This window comes from Trichoderma camerunense (genome assembly GCF_050948025.1).
Source record: "Trichoderma camerunense strain CBS 138272 chromosome Unknown V8C40scaffold_8, whole genome shotgun sequence".
In the NCBI taxonomy this organism is placed as follows: Eukaryota; Fungi; Ascomycota; class Sordariomycetes; order Hypocreales; family Hypocreaceae; genus Trichoderma; species Trichoderma camerunense.
This window is the reverse complement of record NW_028145362.1, coordinates 737,433-754,880: the sequence shown is the minus strand read 5'-3', so window position 1 is coordinate 754,880 and position 17,448 is coordinate 737,433. Positions and strand designations below refer to the sequence as shown.

Genomic DNA, 17,448 nt, shown 5'->3' with positions numbered 1-17,448 from the left:
GGGGTCGAATCATGGTGGGATGGAGGGGCAGATTTCGGGTTCTGTGGCGGAGGCGCCTCTCACCAGCCACGATCCAGCTAGAAGCGTGGCTTGATATGAAATTGCTAGCGATCGGACACTTTACGCGCAACACAAGAAAAAGAGAAGGGAGAGACACGTGATCGCGTTGCCATTTCGCGTTTCTCTACGTCACGCTGCAGTTCAGCTCTCTTCACGATTTGCTTCCCTTGAATCCGAGGAAAAGGTGAATGCAGCTTGGATTTGGCTGCAATTGGCTCTTTTTCGTGGCGTGACGCTTCACTTTTGTATCACATTCCTCTTGGGTCCTGCATTAGTGCATTTCACTTGCTTCCTTTAGGATTTCTTCACGCGCTTCTTCTTGTGTGACTTGTGAATTCTTGGCTACTCGGCTGCATCGGAGAATATTGGCCTTGATTTACTGGACGACATATCTTGTTTGCGTGTTTCTTGTTTTGAAGGTTATTTTCTGTTACGATTCTCATCATGGCGAATACCTCGACTTCGGAGGTTGAATCAATCATGTCGAATTCACGGACACCGCCAACAACCGCACCTAGCACTCCGCCCGCTGATCCCTTCGATGACCAAGGCGATGTAGGTCTTGTGGATGAAGACATTATCAAAGAAGAGGCCAAAGCACGACTCGCAAATGCCGCCGTAGAAGAGAAAAGACGCGCTACTCTTCTCAAACAACGAAGAAAGAAGAAGGCTGAGACAAAGGCAGAGCGAGAAGCTAAGGCGCGTGAGCTGGACGAGCTGCTACAGAAGAGTGCCGCATTTAGCGATATTCTTACCAAAAAGACACAAGTTCTTGGTCGTGTTGGCAGCAGCTTAGATGGCAAGAAGCTTGGTGAGCACAACCTGCAAATGGCTGCACAGCCAAAGTGCATGGTTGGTGGTACGATGCGCGAGTACCAGCTCGAAGGACTTACTTGGATGTATGAGATTTGCTCACAGGGTATGAGCGGCATCCTGGCTGACGAGATGGGCCTGGGTTAGTAAAGCCTTCCTCCTTCCATCCTTCTCATCTAGCAACGCTCTAACCTTTCATAGGCAAGACGATTCAAACCATCTCACTGATTGCGCTTTTACGAGAACAAGAGCAGTATCTTGGACCCCATCTCATTGTAGCACCTCTCAGCACGCTGTCAAATTGGATTGACGAGTTCCACAAATGGGTGCCATCTATCCCGATTGAGATGTATCATGGCAACAAGGCCCAGCGAGAAGAAATCTTTCACAAGAAGATCATGAGCCATCTCAAGTCTGGTCGCCCCACCAAAAAGTTTCCCGTCGTCTGCACATCTTACGAGATGGTGATCAATGATCACCATAACCTATCCCGGATCAAATGGGAGTTCATCATCATCGTGAGTATCTTGGCTTCTATTTCAATACTTGAACGGTTTGCTAATCCACTCTCAAACAGGACGAAGGTCACCGTATGAAGAATGCTGATGCTAAATTATTCCAACAACTGCGACAGTTTTCATCCGCGACTCGTCTCCTCATCACTGGCACACCCCTTCAGAACAATCTGAAGGAGCTTTGGTCACTACTGCACTTTTTGCTGCCAAACATCTTCACTGACTGGGAGGCCTTTGAATCCTGGTTCGACTTTTCGGAGCTGGAAGATGAAAAGGGGACACAGCAGTTCATTGAAGACCAAATGAAGCAAGATTTGGTCAAGAAAATCCATCTCATCTTGCAGCCTCTTCTTCTTCGCCGCATCAAGCAAGACGTCGCTGCTTATCTGCCCAAAAAGCGAGAGTATGTTTTGTTTGCTCCAATGACGAAGGAGCAGACGGATTTGTACAATGTCATTTCTAACAAAAATATGGACACTCGATCATACCTCGAAGATAAAGCTGTGGAGATAATTCGCAGCAAGACGGCATCCCGGGCTTCTACTCGATCTTCTTCCCGAACAAGAGCGACAACAAAAGCGGAGAAGGACGATAAGGCAGCTTCTCTACCCGTTCGACAAAAAGCTAGAGGCAAAAATGTGGAAGAACGGTCAGCATCACCAGCTCCAAACGCCTTCAGCCTGATGATGGGTAAACGGGGTCCAGGGCGCCCGCCTAAGAATGCTAAGCCCGACCCTGTCTCGACGCCCAAAAATCAGAAGTTCAAGCGAAAGAGTCCACCGACTTCTGTTATGTCAGAGACAAAAAGCGCAAAGTCCAGTCGACAATCGACTCCACTAAGCGTTCGCAGCCGTCGCCAGGCCCGTTCATACAAAGAGGCCGATTCTGATGAGGAAAAGATGTCTGATGATGAATTCGAAGAAAAGCTGGCCAACGAAATGGCGAAAGAAGAAGATGACGATAAGGATTCGGAGCCAATGTCTGCTGAAGAACTAGAACGAGCGCAGACTCTGGATATGGCCAGTATGTTTTCTCCCATTTCCCTCTACGTTCAGATTATTTGGATGTTAATATGTCCGCAGGAAAACAGATTTCGCGCAAGAAATTGGGAAATCCTCTAGCTCAGCTCCGGCTGGTTTGCAATACACCACACAATTTTTACAATCCGTGGGCCGTTGCTACCGATATTCCGGTAGATGAGACTATCGTGACGGCGTCAGGAAAGATGCTTCTTCTCGATCGACTGTTGAAGCATCTCTTCATCGATGACCACAAGGTGCTCATATTTTCGCAATTTACTACACAACTCGACATTTTGGAGGATTATTGCAGAGAATTACGCGGCTGGAAAGTCTGCCGCATTGATGGCAGCATTGCTCAAGCGGACAGACGTGAGAGCATCAAACTCTTCAACGAGGACCCAGAATACAAGATCTTTTTGCTATCTACTCGTGCAGGTGGTCAAGGAATCAATTTGGCCTCTGCGGACACCGTCATTCTCTTTGACAGCGACTTTAACCCCCAACAGGACTTGCAGGCTCAGGATCGCGCCCACCGTATTGGCCAAACCCGTCCAGTGCTGGTATATCGTCTTGCCACGAAGGGAACGGTGGAGGAATCCTTGTTGCTTTCCGCCGACGCAAAGCGACGACTAGAAAAGCTCGTCATCCGCAAGGGTGGATTCAAGACAATGGGCCAAAAGCTCAACGAAAAGGAGGAAGACCTTGACCCCGATACATTACGAGCTTTGCTGCTCAAAGACGGCGAAGTGTACGAAGCATCGGGAGGAGACGATATATTGAGCGATCAGGATTTAGAGACCATATGCGATAGGAGTGAGGAGGCATTTGCGAGGGCTGCCAGGGGAGATGGCGATGCGGATGGATTCAGAGTCGTTGAGACGGGCGCTGACTCGATCAAGATGGCTAGAAAGAGCTGATTTATTTGCTAAACTACGAATATGATGGCTACAATGAAGTACAATAATATATTGCTAGATGAGAAATAGTTATGAACATAGACGAAGGATTGACTGAATAAGGTATCAAGGAAATGCCCTGAAATTAGTGAAGATAGACGAATGATGAGAGCTCAGGGAGGTGAAACCTACAAGGCCACAGCTACTGGTAGGTAGTATTTACACAACAATAGGAAACATTTGGCTTTATAAAGCAGATATCCCGGCATGAAATCAGACTGATTGGTATAATGTGAAGTATCAGAACTTCAATGTCTAAAAAAATCCTCATACAAGCAGCTTCGTCCTTCTTTCCCTTGGCCTAGTCTCAACCAATGGATAACCGGCGACGCTGCTGCCTGCTCTGACTTCACAGCATTTTTAACTCTTTCCCATCCATTCTTGGAGAGCTAAATTGACTTGGCTTGGCACAGCAAGATGGGCCAGTAATATCTCCTCTTTCAACACTTTTGCAGGGAGTCAGAGATTCTTCACAGCAATTTTAATCCCCCCCAAGGCCATACATAAATCCTGGAGGATCGCAAAGAGACTCCATTGGGAAAGTACTTTTGGGAATTCAGTCAGCTTGAGCTGTTCACAGCATTTTTGACCTCGCCTAAAGGGACATCATGGAGGACAAGAGGGGATTCAAGTGAGAACAGAGTACTTTTCCGATCTTTTCGGCAATAAGAGTTCCTCTACAGTATTTTCACGTCCTCGCGGCCCTGAGAGATAGAACTGAACCGGGTGCAATATTCTTCAAGTTTAACTACGTAACTTAACATCTGCTGTTTTACGATTCTTCCACCATGTGGCTATCGATGTTATTTGGACGTTCTATAACGCTATGCAAGTTCTCGGAGGGAAAATTGCACGTCAAGGTTACGCTAAGGATTGGTGCCAAGTCGATTCTGCCTCACGCCTTCGGTGGAGTTAATTGAACTTGCCCTTATGCGATTGGAGCCAAATTTCCGTGTGTCTCTCTGCCTTTGTAATGCATGTTGAGCAGAGCCCGATATTTCACAGCAATTTTAACCTCCCTCAAGGACGTATGATGGAGGAGTGGAGGAGACTCAATGGTATAATTTTAGGCAGCAATGGAGCATAACCTGAGCGTGTCAGCATTTTTTACAACACTTTTAGCACTAAGAGGTTCAATTGAGTTAAGTTCCGAGATGTCTTGTCGTCATAGCTGCCTGCTGGAGGATTGTTTGCAATAACGCAACTAGGCACAGCCTCGTCTCAACTAATAACTTGGGACAAAAACGAAGAAAATGAACACTATTACTGCTCTTATGTGCCAGTATGCTCGGTACAGTACATGTAGAAGCCGACCGAACTCGGTATTTCTCATCTATTTTGAGAGCCAGAGATACTGAGTCAACTTGGCCTCTTTCTAGCACAATGATGAGTCGTTATATTTCATTATGATGGTTCAATGAGAGGATGATTACAGTTACTGTCTCTTTTATGCTCGCAAAGTAATTGGAAGAGAGTTCAAACATCCATGTATATCACGGGCATCCCCACTTTCTTTATCTCCTATGCATACTATTTGACATTCTCTACGCGAAGGCCCGCTTTGAGGCATCTATGGATCCAATGGAGCAAATTTCACAGCATCTTAAATCTCCTTCGATGGCCGAAAAATTAATTTGGGCTCTAATATCTTGCAGCATGAACACTTATGTCTCGTTATGATCACGCGCATAATTGCTTTCACAGCATCACTAGTCATCAATTCTACCCTATGTCCCATGAACATGACGGCAACGATCAATTACCCTGTAATCAGCTCTTGATTACACAAAGATATTCATGAGCAAATAGCCAGATTCACGATTGGTACACTAATCACGTTTTTGCAGAAGAGTGGCTGTCTAGCACCCCAAGTCGGCCATCTAGTATCTCGTATCCCAAGTCACAAAGCCCAACATGCGCGGCCACGTACCTGTGCACTAATATCGTATATAATGGAAAATTAGAGATAGATAGTACATATTTGAATAATAAGGTCCTCGTATCCAAAGGCATTTGAAGTTGTATATTATTACGGTATTTAAACTCCAAGTATATGTAGTCACAAGAGTGTAGAGTCTTGATTTGAGATGCTCGATCGCCGCGCTCCCTCAAACAAATACCATCTTAAGTCGGTTATGTGGATGTTTGCTTAGTACTAGGCATTTTCCAACTCCCGTAATAGTCATTCCCCTTTTCAAGTCAGCCCATGGTTTATTACGCCTTCAATTGTGAAAATTGCTGCTAGATGGTGTGACGCGACGCGTAACTCAATGCCGCGGTTCTCTCATGTAAGTGCAATCAGCCTACCACCATGTCCAGCGTGAATGCGCAGAGTGGCTAAGCAAATTCTGCTGAAGTTCCTTCACGGCAGTTTAACCTCTTCCGGAGGCAGCCGAGGCTAGCTCCCGGGGGGTACTTCACAACGTCTTCAACTCCGCCCAAGACCTGGCTTGACGAATCTGACAAGGGAGCCATCATGGACACAATCAGCACGCCTTGAGATGGGTAATATGATGAATCCCGTTTAATATGTATTTGTCACAGCCTGCTATTGCTGCCTTGTTTCAATCATTTGTTATCACTATCCAATCTAATATCTGCCATTATGGCTACCCTCGGTGTAACACTTGACGCTAGTTATACATGTCGTAGCGTTGTATCTAGTGACTTATATAACGGTCAGGCGTTATGTGCCGATCGTTTCTAGATTGCCTGCTGACAGAACTTGCCTTACCGTGACTCAGGTCTTACACAACAATCTGAACCTCTATCTCTATCGGGGCCTCCTCCGTCAAGGCTCCGTTTTCTTACAGGGGGGACGGCCATGTCCTTCCAAGATGGGGATGGCGGTAGGAGGGTGTCAGTCGTTTTACGAGGATGCCATCTGCGGAATGTTATTCGTGCTTTAGAGCATGTGATATGTGCTGTGATCAAGGTTCTTACGGCAGGGTTTTGGTGTAAGTGGACATGGAACAGCAAGATAGACAGGTTCATCTATTAAGCCACATGTGCATCCGCCACTCGGTCAGATCATGGCGCGATCTGCTAGGTTAGCCAAGTCTCGCCAATCAAGATGCTAAGACGGGGGCCAAAAATAGACAAACAGCTCGATCGATTGACGGAATCGAGGGCCCCTCTCGACGGAAAACCCCCCACATAGACTTGCTTGTGGGGGAACAGAAGGCAGGCAAGACGAAGAGATGGAAGACGATCTCCCGGAATCCAGTAGAAATTACTGGTGAAAACACAATATAGAAAGAGATCTGCAAAGATTGGAATTTAAGATTCCATTAGCCTTCAACTCTGTTTCAAATGATCATCATGAGGGACTGCAGATGACTCTTCATTGCCAACGTCCATTGATGATGTTATCAATCACCTTAGCCCCATGCCGATATTAATCGCATTGACGGAGGTGGCTGCCTTCCGGTTAGCTGCCAAGAAAAAGCAGCCAAGAAAAAGCCGATGGGATTTTCGGGAGCCATGTGCCGCGCACCGACAGCCGTTTAGACAACCGTCTTGGCGGTCGTATTGACAGAGATTCGTATGCACGTCCGCGGACAACCACACAGCAGAGAGTTGTCAAGATTGCGCGTACAGATGGATATACGAGTACTGTAACTGTAACCGCATCAACTCAACAACCCCGCAAGTGATCTGAGCTGCTGCCGCTGCAATCCAACCACATGATATCGTGAGCATGAGAAAGGATCGCGACATCGCCACATCCTTCACATTCCTCTCCTCTTCATGAGTGGCCCGCTTGTGATAAGAACTTCCCAAATAGGCAACTCGCTGCACTTAGACTTAGTATTAGCTTCACCATAGCCTCTTAGTCTCCAACTAACCCCGGCACTTTTATAGTTGGAGAAAGACGCCATTCTGCCTGCAGCTGTTGAGATAATATGTCACAGCCTGAATATACCGATCATGCTAACCACACAAGGCACGTTTAATGCTAGTGCACTGCGGAATACGCCCCCTCACGAAGTCTAAGTCGAAGGTGATATCTCGTGCCTCCGGCGCTACGGCATCTGCTATCCGATCAACACCAATCCAAGGGCAATGGGCGGAGGTTTTTTGAGCCGAGCGCTACCTACGGGGGCCGGGGAACGGGAGGGGCTTTTTCAAGAGTTCCTTAACATCTACGGACGTTTTCCGAAAACAGAAGCTCATCAAAACTCTTAATTGTGTACGGGCGTTTTCCGATCAAGTGTACGGAAACTATGTGCGCTGAAGGAATTTTGGAAAAGCATCAGTAGACATGTCGAGTCTCGTATCTGGGCTCTCGATTAGGAACGTAGTAGTCGTACTTTTGAAGTTTGTTGTTTAGATCACGATGCAGCTGCGATAAGACTTCCGATATAGGCAAGTCGCTGGACTTAGACTTGATGATTCCAAGGTAGTTGTGAGGATGAGGCGGATGTTGAGAAACACATAAAAGGTGCGCTCTGGACATTTATTCAAAGACTTTTGATTCAGCACCATCTCGCAACAGCTCACTCGAACCAGTCTGAGCAAAGAGTCAGTTTGACAAGTTCTGTCCTATCATAAAAGAAGAAACTTCATCACTACTTCAAGATGTCTGTGGCACCACCCCCCCAGGGCCTTGGCAGCAACTTCAACTACTTCCTTGCGGATGGAGGCAATGCCATTACTGGCCTCAACGTTGAGATCACCTTTGCCGAGCCTCTCATCTCTGCCTCAAACGGCTTTGGCTTCCAGCTCAACGGTTATGCCCGTAAGTGACTCTGAGTCTTATTGTTCTTGCTTGTATAACAGAATACTAACCCGTGTTGACAGAGGAGCTTGCCGGTGCCCCCAGCACTACCCCCAACTGGCAACAATATGTAGTCTTCTCCCAGCCCGGAGACCGAACTCTCTACGGTATCATTGACAACTGGTCTGGCACCGTTCCCGCCGGCACCTATCAACAAGTCATCAACAGCGAGTCCACCATCACAACTCTACCCAAGGCTAACCAGATTCCCGCCGGTGCCGTCATCAACATCATTCCCACCTTCAGCTCCACCAATGTCATCACTGGCATTACCTATGTCTACACTCCTCCCGGTGGCCAGGCCGTTTCCACCTCCGTCACCTTGACCAGCCTTCCCGTCTACGGCAGCAACCGAAAAATCACTTCCGCCTATGAGTCTCCCATCTCCGCCCTCACCCTCAACATCGTCGGCGACTACAACGCTGCCGACGGCCGCTTCACCTCTGGCTCGGGTACCATCGTCTACACTGCCAACCAGCCCCTGACTGTCCTCACCACCGAGCCCAGCTACACCGCGTTCCAGGACGGTACCGGTGAGACTGCCAACACCGTCTACGGCAAGCTGCCCACCTCCAACAGCAAGACCATCACTCAGACCTGGGGCATTGACAGCTCCGGATCACCAAGACTCGGACCCGCTACCCACGGTATCCCCCTGCCCATTCCCCCCAGTGCTTGGAAGGCGAAGCAGGAGAAGCGACGCAACGCTGCCGGCGTTGAGAACCGCTCCATCGAGGAGGTTGAGTAAATGGATGTTTGGGAGGAAGAGTATGGTTGTGGGCATAATGATGTAAAGTCGAAGACCATAATTTATGCGCAAACACGATGATTTTCTTGGATGATGTCTATAAAAAAAATGAACTTGGTCGAGTCCAAGACACATTCCGCTTGATTCGAATTCTCAATCAACTCCGAGAGGAGGGTTGTAAATAGTATCGAAGCATTTAACGAAATAAAACTTTGTCAAGTATATTCTTACATGTCCAATGGTGCAAGTGATTAATACAATGTAGTAAAGACCGGTATACTGGAGGCTCAACGCCGTAGAGGTCTAGTATAGCAAAAGCCTTGGTGCGAGGTGGAGGAGCAAAAGAACCACTCATGTTTTCTCTCTGAGATGGAGCCTTTCTTTTCTCTTCTAGCATAAGGGAAGTATATTCTCCTACCAGATGGCACAAAAAAGTCAATTTCCACAAAGAATAACCCATCTCCATCATTTGAGTGTCTTGATCTATCTTCACAGATGTTGAAGGACCTCGTGCGTGAATGCCAAGAAGTGTGTCCCGCTCAAATCTAGAATAAGAATACAATCTATAGACACTAGGGCATTATTGGCTGTCATCTTGGATAATAGAAGAGAAGAAGAAAGAAGAGCCCCTTAATCCAGCATCAAGACGTTGGCACGCTCAGAAATGTCTTTCTCATCCACAAAAATACTTGTTATATATTCCACCTGGCACTAATAAGCCTAGTTCCGCTCGTCTGTAGCAGGAGAACAGACGATCGTAACATCTAGATCATCACGGTTCAACGAGCATAAATATCTCAGTATACGTTGGAGGTTGAAGATTCAGGTTGGTAACTAAAGGTGGCTAGACTGCCAAGTCGATTCAATCTCTTGGCTCAGTCTGGGCATCGTGGGGGTGAAAAGGGATGGATGTGCGGGGCCGAATAAGATCCTTCAATGCCATTTTAACCTCTCTTGTGGTCTGAAGAGGCTCCATTTTCTCAAACAATGACGAGTAGTAGCAGGAAGAACTTGAGACAAAGTACACATGCAAGTCTCAGCATACGCATCAGAAGTCCTTCACAGCCACTCTGAGGTCTCTTAAAGTTAAAAGAGGCCCCATTTTCTTGCAACTCCATTTTCTTGCAACTCCATTTTCTTGCAACTCCATTTTCTTACAACTCCATTTTCTTGCATAATTACGACACACTTGTTAACACTCAGCCTTAAAGGTGCGCACATTAATAGTAGCAGCAAGATCATGCACCATACGCAAGTTCCTGACTCACAAGTCTTTCACAGCATTTTTAACCTCCCTTAAGGCCAAGAGAGGTGCTCCATTTTCTTACAGGATGACCAGTGAGAGAGAGCGAGGCTGAAAGATTAAGGGAAGTTTTAGCAAGGCGATGGGCTTTCACAGCAACTTTAACCTCACCTAGAACCTCATAAGACTCCATATTCTTGCTGGATGACCAGTGAGGGAGAGTGAGGCTGAAAGATTAAAGGAAGTTTTGGCGAGGCGACGGCCCTTCACAGCAACTTTAACCTACCCCGAGGCCTCTGATAAGACACCATCTTCTCGAATCCATCTTCCGAAGGATTATTTTTTCATAGCAACCTTAACCTCTCCCGAGGCCTAGAGAGAATCCATTTTCTTGCAGGACAGCCAATAACAGCAGGGCACAAGGTTACAGGACCTCTTGGATAGCCACTAATTCTTCACAGCATTTTTCACCTCCTTCGAGGCCTCACAAGACTCCAAATCATTGGAGGATGGCCAGTAACGGTGGGGCCACATTAGGATCTGAGAAATAAGTTTCACAGCATTTTCAACCTCCCTCGAGGCCTCATAAGAATCCATTTTTCTTACAGGATAACCAGTAATACTACGCCACGAAAGTTCACTACTATTATCCGCATACCCAGCCTTGTATCTCATCCAACCAGCCATTTCACAGCATTCATAGCCATAAAGTCTTCTTATGTTACTTAAGTGTAATGACAAAAAGTCACTCATTGTCTTGTGCTTGGGAGACTCTCAACCCCGAAACATGTTTTAGATCAAGTAAACTAACTAACTTGACATAAATCACCATAATTCACATACACCAGTCACACAGTATTGAACAAACTAAAAAAAAAGTTGTATATACTTCATAAATCGTAAAATTACAATCCAATCGCTCAAACCCCCTTACGCCATTCAGAACCATCCAAAAGCCAAAACATCACTAATTCAACTCAGTAACATACCCAATCTGCCTCCTCGGATCCCCTCCCGAACCAGCCAACCTCCCCGCCAACTTCTCCTGACTCTCAACCAACCTCCTCTGCGCCTCCAACCTCCTCTGGATCCGCGACTCGGCCGACACCTCGATACGGTCAAGCTCCTCCCTCTCGCCGATACGCATCTCAATCAGCGCGCGCGCGTTACCCGCCCGCTCAGAGTTGAGCTTGTTCTCCCACTCGAGGGCCTTGCGCTGCCTAGCTTCCTCAGCCTCGAGATCGGACGCGGCAAGGGCCCGCGAGCTCGCCAGCGTAGCTTCCGTCACAGCTCTCTGCTCTGAAAGACGTCGCCTAAAGGCATCGTTCGCGAGACTCTCTTCGAGCTGGGCCTTGGAACGAATAGTAGCGAGGTCCTCGGTCTGCAGCCTTCTGCGACGGGCATCCTCCATCTCTGCTTTTTGTGAATGTATCTGCTGCTCTACAGATGCGATCTCTCGCTTCCTGGCTAGCGCAAGAGCAAAATCCTGAGATTCTTCCGCTAGCCGCTCCGAGCGGGCCTTTCGGACTCGCTCTCTCACTTCCAAGTCTTCCGGCAATCCGACGGCTCCTTCGGGTTGGTTGCCTTCTTTGGCATAATACACATCCGTCGCACGGCTTGCGCGAAGAACAGAAAGGAGCTGGTCATGGGCATCAAGTGACGCCAGAACCTTGATTATATACATTGTTGGTGAATAGACAAACGTTTCGTCTGCGTACTGGTTGAATGGCTTGTTGATGTGCTTCCACATGCCGCTCTTCAGCAACGCCCGTGTCGTAGATACAGGATCGGTCGCGTCGAAGCAAAGGTATAATATAGACTTGCCGTCCAACTTGATGGTTAAATCGGACCCCGAATCCACAAGGAAAGTCATGACCTTTTGCATTTTTCGTTCTCGCTCAGGCGTCATCTCTCCAGCATCGGACCCGTGCAGACAAACTTCTCCTAGGGCGCTGCGACCATTGTGAAGTGGGCTAGGGAAATCAGGATCGTGGCCTGCTTCCATAAGAACTTTAACTGCTGGAAGGTTGAGATCTCTCGCGGCGTTGTGCAGCGAGCCATCGTCCTTTGACGGTTCTGCTGCAAGGAGACTGGACATCATTTGAATGGCAACGTCACCACTGAGGTGAGTGACCATTGCCATTGGAGTTCTTCCAAGAAAGTCCATGGCATCGACGTCAGCTCCCTCCAGCAAAAGCAACTTTACAATATCCGAGCGACGTTCCCGGACAGCTAGCATCAGAGGAGTGGTCCCCGATAACTTGGTCCCAATGTTGACCTTGGCTACTCTGAATGTCAGCAAGATACTCTACTACTTACGAATGGATGGTATGTGATTCACTTACCTCCTCGCTCGAGCAAAATCTGAATCAGATTAGAACTGACTTTCTTTTGCGGCTGGGCAATGGCCCATGTGAGGAGCGTCATCTCCTCCTCTTCCTCAATCTCAGGATGTAGCTTATATAGCATGGACTGGTCATGATAATAACCAGCATCCAACAGCGTCGTCAAAATGGTCGAGGAGCGAGGATACTGTGAGATGGCTTTTCCCAGCACTGGCATGGAGCCAGCACGAGTCGCCATGACATCAACTCGAACGTCTCCCTCATGATAGTCTGCAAACATCTGGAAAAGCTCCAAAACCACGTCCTGAGTGAGCGCAGTATCGAATATGCTGTGAAACGCAAATGTGAGAGTTTCTGTGGATGGATGACAGGCGAGCAATCTGTGAGTCCATTCAATGTTTGCTTGGGATGCAGCCAACCGCAGGGGCTCTCCGTTCTGGTAGTCGACATTTGGACCATGCGCGGTGAGGACGTCGAAAAACACCTCGGCGAGTTCCAAATTCTCGTCAGCATGCTTCATAATTTGGACGAGCGCCTCGCTAAGAGCATCGCCCTTTGCACCCTTATCCAACAGCATCCCCGCTGTTTCCAGACCAGATGGCGTAAACCAAGCCTCAAACTTGTCGGCCTTGAAGGAGTTATTAAACGCCATGTTGATATCCTGCTGGGGGATTTCAATATCCAATAGGAGCGCCAGTGTTGAGGATAGTGACTTCTCAGCAGCATCGACCAAGGTCTTGCATCCGTTGGCCAAAGGTGAAGCGCCATACTCCAGCAAGAGCTTCACCAATCTTTCCTCTGAATCTTCTTCATTGACCGCATCGTTCAATGTAATATGCAAGTCTTCCGCAACGGGCAGGCCTGCTTTCATAAGATCGCTAATTATGAGATATCGATCATCACGGTTCAGGTTCCAGCAAGCTTTAAGTGCCCGAATCAACGTAGGAGGAGACACTTTCTTCTGCAAAATCCACTGGTTTAGCTTAGGACAAACAGTTAAGGGCGGAGTCCTTTTACTCACCTGGCTATCACCTTCATCCCAGACCCCAAGGAGGAGCTCTAGGTTCTTAATAAAAGCGCTTCGTGTAGCCGCAACAACAGCCTCGCCATTGCTATAATTCGGATCCGCTCCGGCGACTAACAGTACTCTTAAAATGGCCTGGCCGCCGTCACCATACCTTGCTGCTGATTCCAGCTGCGCATCCACAAGCTCTCCTCTAAACCCCTTACCCAGAAGCTGTTCAAAGATCATAGCTCGTTTGCTCAGGTCCCGGACTTCGGTAGCTGCTTGAAATCCTTCTTCTAGAGTAGTATTATTGACCGTCATGTCTGTTCCCAGAAGAACCTTGAGTACTTCCACAGATCCCCCACGACATGCTTCTATAACCGCTTGGCCATTGTTTTGCGACATGCTTGCGCCATGAGACATGAGGATATCGCCCAGCTTGACATCGCCTTCACGGGCAGCGACTAGCAGAGCATTTGACGCAGCGGTCGGCGATATCTCGTATGCCAATAAGCGTTGGCAGAGGGCATTTCTAGTTGTGCGGTTCTTAATTTCCATCGCCTTGGTCAGCGCCGAGCTACGGTTTCCAACTGAATGATTGGAGCATTGTAGCAAAATGTCAGTTACGTCGGCAGATTCTCTTGATATGGCGAGAGACAAAGCTTCACCGTCTGAGGTATCAGCCTTGGTTGATAAAATCCGTATTAGGCCAAAGTCTTCGGGGTACGTCTTGATTGCATGTATCAATGCCCGGTTGACCTCTTGCGGTGATACTCCGGCCTCCACAAGCTTCGTGGTCAACGTCTGTCTATTCATAGGATCTTGCAGCCGCAAAGCGTGAGGAAGCGCATAGCCCAAAGAAGCTTGGCTCAGACGGCACTGGGGTCCGAATAACAGATCAACAATCTGTATTTTGCTACCCCTTATTGCATGGCACAAAGAGGCGGCTTGGTACGCATTCGGATCAGCTCCGGATTCCAGCAATATTTTGAGCGTATTGAGTGGTGGCTGCGCTTGGCTGAGATCTCGCGAGATGAACTGCACCTCTTGAGCAAGGATGCTATCCAAATCTTCTTTTCGATCAGATTTTGGTAACAAAGTTCTCAATTTCACAGTCTTTCCGTCGGATGGAGGTGTCGAAGCAAGGCTCTGTAGTGCTTTCGAAATTGATTGGCTCGTAGGCTTTCCTAGGCTAGTAACCAGTCCAAGGACCTTGGGATCGGGATTAATCGTAGCTTTGGCCATAGCCGCACCGTCAAGCGCATTGACGTCTGCATTGCCATGTTGGAGCAACAGCTGAAGTAAGGACATGTCGACAGGCTTCTCGCTCAATGTTTCCGATAACGCTGTTGCGACTTCAACCACGCCGGTGGCGGCACCCGCTTGGAACAGCAACGTCATGATATCGAATCTCGCTCTATGATCATCAACTCGCATAGCGTCGTGCGTTCTTGCTGCAGCTGTTTGTGGGGTCACTTTCTTCAGTAAAGGAGCGAGTAGACCGACATCTTTCTGTGAAATGAGAGGAGCTAGCCCAGCGCCATTGTTGAAGTTTACGTCTGCGTCCTTTTGTAGGAGTAGGTTGATAAGTGCCTTGTCTCTCTTGGAAATGTCCTCACCAATAGCATCCTGAAAGGCAGCATGTAAACTGGATGCAGGTACCGATTTCTTTATAAACAGCTCGACCATTTGATAACGATCTGCGCCAGACAACCTCATGACAAGTGGAAATACAGTTGTGAGTGTGCTAGCCGAAGGGCGTGCGGTCAAGAGCTTCCTTGCCAGCTCAATATTCGACTGCATAACGGCGGCAGAGAGAGCTCTTCCGTTTTGGTAATCAATTGATGCTACGGCATGGCGCCCACCATTCATGGGTTTATTATGTTCGTTGGCTTGCGATGCTGAGAAGTAAGGGTTGAGAAGTAGCTCGACGGAATTCATATCACCAGCCTCGACAGCATCTACGAGGACATGGCTGAGAGCATCACCGTTGGCTCCCTTCCTAAGCAAAAGACTTAGCAAGGTGTAGCGGACTTCAGGGGCAGCTTGCTTTGGAATGGCCGACACACAACTCGACGCAGCTGGTGGGCTGAGGGCTGTTCTGTCGTGAAGAAGTGAGTTAACCAGGTCTAGCTGTCCGCGAGCAATGGCGCCCTTGAGCATCGAAGCATCGTTATACTCGATGGAAGCACCATACATAGCTAGCAGGTTAGCCATGTCGTAAAACTGGGTTTCGCAAGATAGTTCGAGCGCCTGGGATAAAAAGTCTCCTCCAGCACCGGCACAAAGCAAGAGCTCTGCCAGCTCTAGTTTGGAGTCCGGATTCATCGATGGATGTTCAAAGGCAGCTTGGAAGGCGTTGTCCAGGCCTGGTCGCTGTGGTGGCCTGTTTCCCATGATGATGGCAACGGCAATGTCCTTGCGTCCCAATTCGACCGCCTGCTTCAAGGCTTCGGCTTGCTTGTGATTTCCATCCGCAGTGGAGCGGCTAAGATAGAGAACGCTCTGTAAGTTGCCCGCTCTGGCGGCGTCAATCATGGCGTCCGAGATTAGATCGTCGGGAGGCCGGCCCTCTGACTGAAGGACCAGGCTGACGATGGCCGACATTCCATGAAGCGAGCAGGCATGGCGAAAGGCGGTTTGTGCCTCGGTCAATCGTGAGGTGCTGGCGCCGTACCTCAGCAGATTCTCCACCATCTGCGCATTGCCGCTCCGGATGGCAATAGGAAGAGATGCGTCGAGGGCGAGAGTGTCAGCATGGGGAAGCAGGACCCGGACCATGTCCATCAGGTTCCTTTCCACGGCGGACCTCAGCAGTTGCGTGCGGCCATCGAAGCTATCCAGGCTCTTCCTCCTGTTCAGGATACCACTCTTCTGCTGCTGAGCGCCGGACAGATCAACACCAGCCGCCGTCAGCCTTGAGAGGAGGGCCTCGGCCACGCCCGGAGAGCCGGAGTTGGCGATCCACTGCCCCAAGACATCGACAATGTCCTTTGCGTCCAAGCCCTTGCCCTTCTTCAGGTTACTCGAGGAAAATGCGCGACTCAGACCGCTCTTGGGGCGCGTCTTTGCTGATTCAGCCGCCTGTTGCTGGATGAGACCATCGGCCACCTGGTCGTCTGCGGGAGTGCGGAACGAGGGCGGGCGCATGGGCCGCGATAAGGGCGGAGGGATCTTGGGGAGCTCGATGCCCCATTGCTGCGACAATTGAACAATCCTGCGCTGGCGCTCGTCTGGCGTGAATGAAGGCATGATTTGTACTGCTAATGCTAGACTTGTGGCGCTGGCATTTGGTGGTGGGAAATCGGTCGAATCAGCAGCGGTTTCTTGTCGCAGCCAGGAATGCGCGATGCTCAATGGAGCAAGCAGCAGTTCCAGCTAGGCATGAGATGAAGCTTGATCTTGGCTCTGCTCTGCTCCGCTCTGTTGGTGTAAGATGTTGGATGTTGAATGTTGCAGAAAGAAGTAGTAGAGCCCAAGTTGGATATTCAATGTTCACGTCGCCTGAAAAGGTGAAGGTGCCTTTCGAAATGCCCAAGCCTCAGCTCTATTAAGAGCTACAGCACAGACAGGTAGGGGACCTGTTCAGCTAAGTGGGGGCGGGCGCTTGCCGCTGGTAACAGCTAATAGGCCTACTCGCTTAGTTTGAGGCGCCAAAAGAGGCAGCCCGGGCTACGACAAAATAAGGAGGACAGTAGAGTCAAAAAAGACCTAGAGTTGAGGAACTGTGGTAGTAATTCGATGATTGGAAATGGACGGTATCATTCAGAAAAACAAACGGCAGATAAAGGTTTATTGTATAGAGAACAATGGGTTACGCTAAAACAGTTTCGTCATACGGAAACTAGTAACTGGCAACTGGAACATCCTTGTTGTTAGACAACGTTGAATCCTTTGGCCTCAATTGTTGCTGCAGTCAACGGTGCGTTTATTTTGTCTACCCCCCTGGGCGCTTGGAAC

At 48.7% G+C, this 17,448-nt stretch overlaps 3 protein-coding genes across 3 annotated transcripts; 2 read left to right on the top strand and 1 right to left on the bottom strand.

The window, feature by feature from the left end:
- The first annotated feature begins 148 nt into the window (after window positions 1–148).
- V8C40DRAFT_244065 (SNF2 family N-terminal domain-containing protein) lies at window positions 149–3,571 on the top strand. The gene is made up of 4 exons (XM_083215574.1): window positions 149–1,015; window positions 1,075–1,391; window positions 1,451–2,411; window positions 2,471–3,571. The coding sequence occupies exons 1-4, from the start codon at window positions 505–507 to the stop codon at window positions 3,325–3,327; spliced, it is 2,646 nt and encodes an 881-aa protein (XP_083073648.1). The 5' UTR covers window positions 149–504; the 3' UTR covers window positions 3,328–3,571.
- A 4,276-nt stretch (window positions 3,572–7,847) lies between these two features.
- V8C40DRAFT_244062 (uncharacterized protein) lies at window positions 7,848–9,118 on the top strand (the record flags this gene model as incomplete). The annotated part of the gene is made up of 2 exons (XM_083215573.1): window positions 7,848–8,107; window positions 8,170–9,118. Coding segments are annotated over exons 1-2 (881 nt in total), but the record flags the coding sequence as incomplete, so codon positions are not given.
- Window positions 9,119–11,020: 1,902 nt separating this feature from the next.
- V8C40DRAFT_244061 (uncharacterized protein) lies at window positions 11,021–17,229 on the bottom strand. The gene is made up of 3 exons (XM_083215572.1): window positions 13,504–17,229; window positions 12,483–13,443; window positions 11,021–12,420 (listed from the first exon to the last, which is right to left on the bottom strand). Exons 1-3 carry the CDS (start codon window positions 16,738–16,740, stop codon window positions 11,105–11,107), a joined length of 5,514 nt encoding a protein of 1,837 aa, XP_083073646.1. The 5' UTR covers window positions 16,741–17,229; the 3' UTR covers window positions 11,021–11,104.
- Between the last annotated feature and the right edge of the window lie 219 nt (window positions 17,230–17,448).

Coding starts and splice junctions, on each gene's coding strand:
- V8C40DRAFT_244061 (XM_083215572.1), bottom strand. CDS start 16,740: ATGCCTTCATTCACGCCAGACGAGCGCCAGCGCAGGATTGTTCAATTG. Junction 13,444..13,503: donor GGGATGAAGGTGATAGCCAG/GTGAGTAAAAGG, acceptor TGGATTTTGCAG/AAGAAAGTGTCTCCTCCTAC. Junction 12,421..12,482: donor GATTTTGCTCGAGCGAGGAG/GTAAGTGAATCA, acceptor CATTCAGAGTAG/CCAAGGTCAACATTGGGACC.
- V8C40DRAFT_244065 (XM_083215574.1), top strand. CDS start 505: ATGGCGAATACCTCGACTTCGGAGGTTGAATCAATCATGTCGAATTCA. Junction 1,392..1,450: donor AATGGGAGTTCATCATCATC/GTGAGTATCTTG, acceptor ACTCTCAAACAG/GACGAAGGTCACCGTATGAA. Junction 2,412..2,470: donor GCAGACTCTGGATATGGCCA/GTATGTTTTCTC, acceptor ATATGTCCGCAG/GAAAACAGATTTCGCGCAAG.